This window comes from Mesitornis unicolor, unplaced genomic scaffold (genome assembly GCF_000695765.1).
Source record: "Mesitornis unicolor isolate BGI_N332 unplaced genomic scaffold, ASM69576v1 scaffold6484, whole genome shotgun sequence".
NCBI classification, from domain to species: Eukaryota; Metazoa; Chordata; class Aves; order Mesitornithiformes; family Mesitornithidae; genus Mesitornis; species Mesitornis unicolor.
The window spans coordinates 1-6,341 of record NW_010180698.1 but is presented as its reverse complement, the minus strand read 5'-3'; the positions used below and the strand labels follow the sequence as shown (position 1 = coordinate 6,341).

The 6,341-nt window shown below is 38.2% G+C and overlaps 1 protein-coding gene across 1 annotated transcript in view; it reads right to left on the bottom strand.

Annotated features, from left to right (window-relative positions):
* CTAGE5 (CTAGE family, member 5) overlaps window positions 1–6,271 on the bottom strand; it is a 24,898-nt gene extending 18,627 nt beyond the window's left edge. The window contains exons 1-8 of the mRNA XM_010183159.1: window positions 6,170–6,271; window positions 5,316–5,447; window positions 3,362–3,383; window positions 3,159–3,247; window positions 2,704–2,775; window positions 1,880–1,990; window positions 1,508–1,579; window positions 975–1,079 (exon numbers count right to left, since the gene is read on the bottom strand). Coding sequence (XP_010181461.1) covers window positions 975–1,079; window positions 1,508–1,579; window positions 1,880–1,990; window positions 2,704–2,775; window positions 3,159–3,247; window positions 3,362–3,383; window positions 5,316–5,447; window positions 6,170–6,271 — 705 coding nt within the window. The remainder of the gene's footprint in view (window positions 1–974; window positions 1,080–1,507; window positions 1,580–1,879; window positions 1,991–2,703; window positions 2,776–3,158; window positions 3,248–3,361; window positions 3,384–5,315; window positions 5,448–6,169) is intronic.
* Window positions 6,272–6,341: the final 70 nt, after the last annotated feature.

Sequence of the window (6,341 nt, the reverse complement as noted above, 5' to 3'; positions counted from 1 at the left end):
CTGCTGAAAATTTTCCATTTCCAGTAGCCTTTTTATTCTTTTTTCCTGAATCACTAAGTCTGATATGCACAATGTTTTGATAGAGAGAACTAAAGCACTCCCCAGCTTTTTGTAAGACTGCTAAAAAACCAAGAGGCCTGCGCTTTTACTTCCCTGCCACTGCAGGATACCTATCAGGTTACTGTACAGACAAGACGAAGATCAGCAGTCAGTCAGGAAAATAAGCACACATCCATTAAAAAAAAGCCAAACAACCAAACTCACTCTCCTCTCCTCCACAAAAAACAAACAAACAAACAAACAAAATCAATCCATAGAACATTTAATGTTCACAGAGAGTATCTTTGTTAGACAAAAAACCCAACAGAGTAATTCAGTTATTGCACAGGACAACTACTGCATGTGCTGAACATTCTGAAATATTCAGCATTCTTCGAGGTCTGGCACTGAGGAAGATAAACAGATACAATTTGGGAAGTAAGAGTCTTTTTTGTCCTTTCATATTACTTACCTGACTTGCCATTAATTCATCCATAGTGGTACGTTGTTTTCTATCTGCCTTTTACATACTCTGCAATTTCTCAATTTCTTTTGTATTCTGGATCAAGTATAAGCATTTTCTCTCTGACTCTGTGGAGGATCTTAGCTGTGGACTTGCTCAAATCTTTCTGCTTTCCTCTAGATCTCAGCAAAATTTTTCTCAGTCTTACACTACCACATGCTCTCTTTCTCACTGAACTCAATGTGTGTTTCCTCACAAACGCTAACTATTAAATTTCTTTTAAAAGAGGACTGGTTTAGACAAAGTTATTCCAACATAAAATAGTTCTAAAGCCATGTCCTCCTCATTTAATTTACTAGAGCATGCAAGGGGTACTAACAAACGTGTTGAAAATGAGCTCCCTGGAAAAATCGTATTTACATGGTATCTTAAGAAAATACAGTATTTCGAAGAGTAACTAGGAAGAACCTACCTGTTTCTCACTTTCCTGGAGATGGCAGTTTTCATCTACTGCATCTTGAATGGATGTCCTGAGTCTCTCTGTATTAATCTGATACACTTTTAGGGTGGACTTGGCCTAAGTGAAATTAAAAAGTAGGCTGTTTAAACAGTACAGTTGAAGACGTAAGTGGGGTCACGATGGCGTTGTTTGACTTATTCTTAGGTTTTATACCTGTGCTATTTATGTATTTTCACGTTTTCCGTTTTTTTCAATGTTTTTTGCTGACTGTAGTTTTGCAATACTATGGATCATTATAGAGTAACAAAGCAAAGTCAAGTCAACTGTACCTCCCAATAAATGCCAATGACTCTATGAAATTTAAGGTTGCTAAATCAAGTCACACCAAAGTACGAAGCCTTACAAGGTCTTTTGGTTTACACAGTATATTATTTCTGCACTCTAAATAGGAATACTAGAAACACCAGTGTTAGAAAACACTAACTACATGGAGAACAGAGGAATTGCACAGATTTGAAAACAGAAACTATAAAGATCGGACATACCTCATCAATTTGTGACTGGATAGATTTTGCTTCACTCTCTAAAGACTTCACTCTCTTCTGAAGTTCAGCCACCTGAAAATTATTAGTTGTCATATAGCTTCTTCCACAGATTTGACTCAAAAGGTCTAGGCAGTTAATAAAGTTATTTTAATTTTCAAACTGTGAAGGTTCTACTGCCAAACCAGGAAAAACAGCTTGAGTATTTTCTCTTATGGCTGTCATTTTTCTAGTATGCTACAGGGAGTATGAGGGGAGAAAAAATGGGAAGTGTAGGTTTTGTTTCAAAAAAACCCAAAGACAATAGTTCTTCTTCTCCATAAAGCATTTTTTTAACTTGAATACTGACAAAGATAAGATTCTGTTTATTCTTACCAAGTTATCATCTTCTGATTGCTTTGATTTCTCTTCTTCCAGTTCTTTTTCTAGATTTTCTATTTCTTGGTTAAGTTCCAAGTTCGACTTGTTCAGTTTTTCATGCATTTCCTAAACCAAGTTGTTTTGACAGTTAACGTAAAACATGTGACGTGAATTACATACGAAGACAAGAAGTATAATTCAAATATGACAGCAAAGTAGGTTTAACAAATTTCACCATATCAAGGATAAATCTCAAAGTACACTAGACCTGTGCATGTTAATAAAACGTGTAACAATTAGCTCTACAGGATCTGAGGTGCAGAATGAAACACATCTATTTGATTTATGTTACATAAATTTTATAGATTCCCTTAGGAATATGATTCATTTTTTCTGCACTCTTTTACAAATATGTTCTCAGGTCAGGGGGTATAAACAATGTAGTGGTAATATTTGTTTACAGCTGTGCTCCAGTAGCTTATCAGATATGTTTTATTTAAATCAGATGTGAGAAAAAAATACATCATGCACTATTCTCTCTCTCTCTCCCCCCCAGAAACAGGAACAATTTACTTTAAAAAAAATTAAATAGTCTAGTATGCCATTTGCTCTAGTATCAATGTTTAATGGAACTGTTACAAAAAACTGTTAATTTAAATGCCTTGCTTCTGTGTAATTTTCAGTAACCCAGGACCAAAAAACCCCCAATTCTTAATTAAAGCAACTAAGATTTTTGGTTCTGTATTTTTTGCTGTCTTTTGTTTGTTTTAATATAGGCCACATTTTCCTGAAATGCTGCCTTAAGTTGCAGAAATAAGAATTTCCATTTATCTTTTTACCTCAAAAACGGATGCGTCTGTTGAGTCTTTCCTAGCGTTGTCATCCTTCAGAGACAATTCTAAATCTTCAAACTGAAAAAGAAATACTTTATGTAAACAATTGCTTAAATAAGAGAAATAATTTATGATTTATAATAGTCTGAAGCACAGCCACCACTTAAATATTCACAAATGCATCTTGCTGGAAATCAGGAAAGCCTTAGCCCTTATTATCCCATTGGCATAAACCAAAGACATTTCAAAGTTGCTTCCAGAGAAATACACTGTATTAAGAGTTAAAGGCAGAACTTGCTAACACCTGGATTGCACTTAAAGACATTGACAGGAAAAAACACTTCAAGAATCACTTTAGAAGTTTCAAACCTCTTACTTGTAGGTAAGTTTAATACTTTAAATACAGAAATGGGCTGGATTTCCCCAGTGACCCAGCTGAAAGCAACAATGAGGACCATTACCTCTTTTTTGCAGAGGCTGAGTTTTTCAAGAACTTTGCATTTGTCTTCAACTAGTTCAGCTATTTTAGTGGAAAGCTGTTTTTCCCTTCCTAAAAAAAGACAGACAGTTAAATGTTGCAACATGCAAATAACTAAGAGGAGGGGGGAAAATAATAAAAAAAAGAAGTCACACTCCAAAGAAACAGTACGAAAGATCAGCTTACCTACGTAAAGTCGACTTCTAACCTGAAATAAGAAGAATAAATACTGAAAACGTCTGTTCAATTACTCTGGCATAGTATTTGAAAACTAATCTTTTAAGAGGTGGTTCCATGATCAGCTTAACAATGAAACTTAAAAACTGAATAATAATACAAATGCAGGCTGCTGTTAAGAACAGGTAATTGCATCCTCTCCTCTTACCCCCTCCATAGCTGTGTTTCCTTCTCCCACTCTAATAAACAGAGAGAAGAGGAGAAAGGAGGTAAGTTTTCACCTGAATTTCTTTCATAATACACCTGTGTACGGTCATCACATAGCCACCACTGCCAATGCAAAGTGATAGCGGACATGAACATCCAAATGAGCAGGAAAGTGGAAGGTGGGGGAGGCTCCACATGCAAGCTAAGATTGGACAAAACCCAAACATTATAACACAACAGTCGGAGCTGCAGGAAGGGCACTACCTTAAGGGCATCCTGCCCAGATGCAACTCAGTGGGAAGTGCCCAATCAGCAGCTGCCACGTGGGGTCTAGCGCTCTAGAATCAAAATCTAACAATCCACGGGACAACACTGGTCACAGATGGCCTGGACAAGTGATGCAGAACTTGGCTGAACCCACAAAAACTTTACAGCACAGCATTCCTCTCAATGCTGGGTCTGGATCACATGCCTAACACTTAATGGGTTTCTCACCCTCTTCCCTGTTTCCTCCTCATTTAAAGCCATGGGATGGCCAAGGAATCCAAGTAACAGAAGAAAGTCATAAGCACATCTTACCTGTCATGCCTCAAAAACCCCACACCAAACCCCATTACTTTTGGGTAAGTAACCATTAATTTTTCAAAGAGCAGTCAGTGCAGTTCCAAGTACGGATGACTGAACAAGCCATCCATAACTTCTGTAACACCCAATGCCTGAGGGATACATCTGGTGACATGTGCAGCAGGAAAATAATACTAGTGCTGCTGCTTGACTGCTGTCAGCTGAAACACCTCTTTCTTATCACCTAGAGGGATGCTGCTACAAAACAGAAGGAATGACCCAAATTATAGATACATTAATTATACAAATACCGGTCCCCTTCCAGACAACCTGAACTGCTGCTGCAGAGTAAAGGGGCATTTTTCTAGATCTACCTTGATGTTAGAACACTCCTATCTGAAAAACTAAGCAGCTATGCAACCTATCTTCAAATATAAGCCTGATTACACCTAGCACCAAAATCACATTCTGGCTATTTAAGAGTATGCAAAAACCGTGGAGAAATTTAGACTACTGAATTATGGACACTGATCCCATTTCATTAGTAGGGAGAGTACAGTATGCGGCTGCTGTTACTCATATCCTTACTTACTCACAATAGAAGACAACTCTTACCTCAAAAATATAATCTGATCTGTACATTAAAAGGTTTCAGTATTACATTTCTTGAAGTCATTAGCTTAGGGCTCACAACCAGCACACAGTAAAAATGGTTCAAATAAAGAGAATCCAGGTCACTGGCCAGGGAGTTTTAAAATGCCTTCCTTGACAGGAATCTATCTGGATTGCTTTTGTTAACAATCACCTTGGAAGACCTGAGCTGGTCTGGCTATAGCTAGGGTAGTCACAGAGATATCAGTATACAGAGTAATACAAACACCCTAGGGAAGACCTCTATATCCCATGAAAAGAATTTAAGTGCTGACTTCGAAAGTCTGATGTAGGAATTAAAAAGGGAAGGAAAAAGCAAGCCTTACCACAGTGAGGGTCACTGCATTTCCTCTAATGATAACAATCAGTCAGTACATGTCCAAACTGTCTTCACAAAACAGGCTACTTCTCAATTTCTCTTTTAGAGGGATTCTAAATTCAACCCCAACTGATTTCAAATTCTGAAGCATTATATATCTTGAACAGAATAACAAAAGCCATTAATGTACTCTACATATCCACACGTAACTTCAACACTTACTGATTGATAACTTCTGTGCAGGAACAAGAAAACCATAAAGGCTCCAACTATGCCAGCACAAATCACTATTTCCCATGGGAAACCATGCAGGTCAGGACCAGGTCTAATTTCTTCAGGCAGTGAGGCCACAGCCTGGAAAATTAAGTAAAAAGCTTCAACTAAAGGAAAAGAGATTAATATTTTCAACAGAAATAAGCGTTACATGTTGACTCAGTTTACTTCTAAGGCTTGTATATCTTTTTTTTTTCCAAAATGATGAGAAAATGGTTAACAGAATACTTTGATTTTTAATTACACATTTACCAAATGAAGAAAAATAATCCAAGGAGAAAGGTTCCAACAAAGGATGATGATAAAGCCCTGAAAGCTTTTCCTTCTGAACCTACCCATTACGGTAAGTTCTCCTTTGAGTTGTCTACATGTTTCACTGACAATACTGGTACACCAGTACTGTACTAGTATATACTATCAATTTCTACCAGTATATACTATCAGTACTAGTATTTTATGATTTATTGGTAGTAAATTTGGTTGGCAGAAAAACCTGCTCAACCAACTTCATGCCAAAGTAACATACTGAACACAGTCAATGATTTAATACATTTTAAACACTTAAATACACTGACATTTTATTTGCAAACGGATACGACTATTTTCTCAAAGACAGAACCTGCTTAACGTAGCACATTTACTACATGCAATGTGTGTGTGTGGATGTGTTACTGTGCAGTAAAGTCTTAATTTCGGTTTCTTTTATGAAGCGGCCAGACTACCCCCATCTCAAGCCAAGAGATGTGCGTGTGCAATTCGGGAGCGCTCGTTTCGCTCCTTTGGCTTATTGAGCCCCCTGTTACCCTCCAAGAAACGCCCAGCTTCAACAGGACCTGTGCGGCCGGGGTCCCCCGGGCCCTCTCCCGCCCCGCCGCACGCCGGCGAGTCACAGCCCGGCTCTCCATCGCACACGGGGCTTCTGTGCCGCAGCCGTGCGCTCCAGTGTGGGTCCGTTTCTCTGACCCGAGCCCCTCG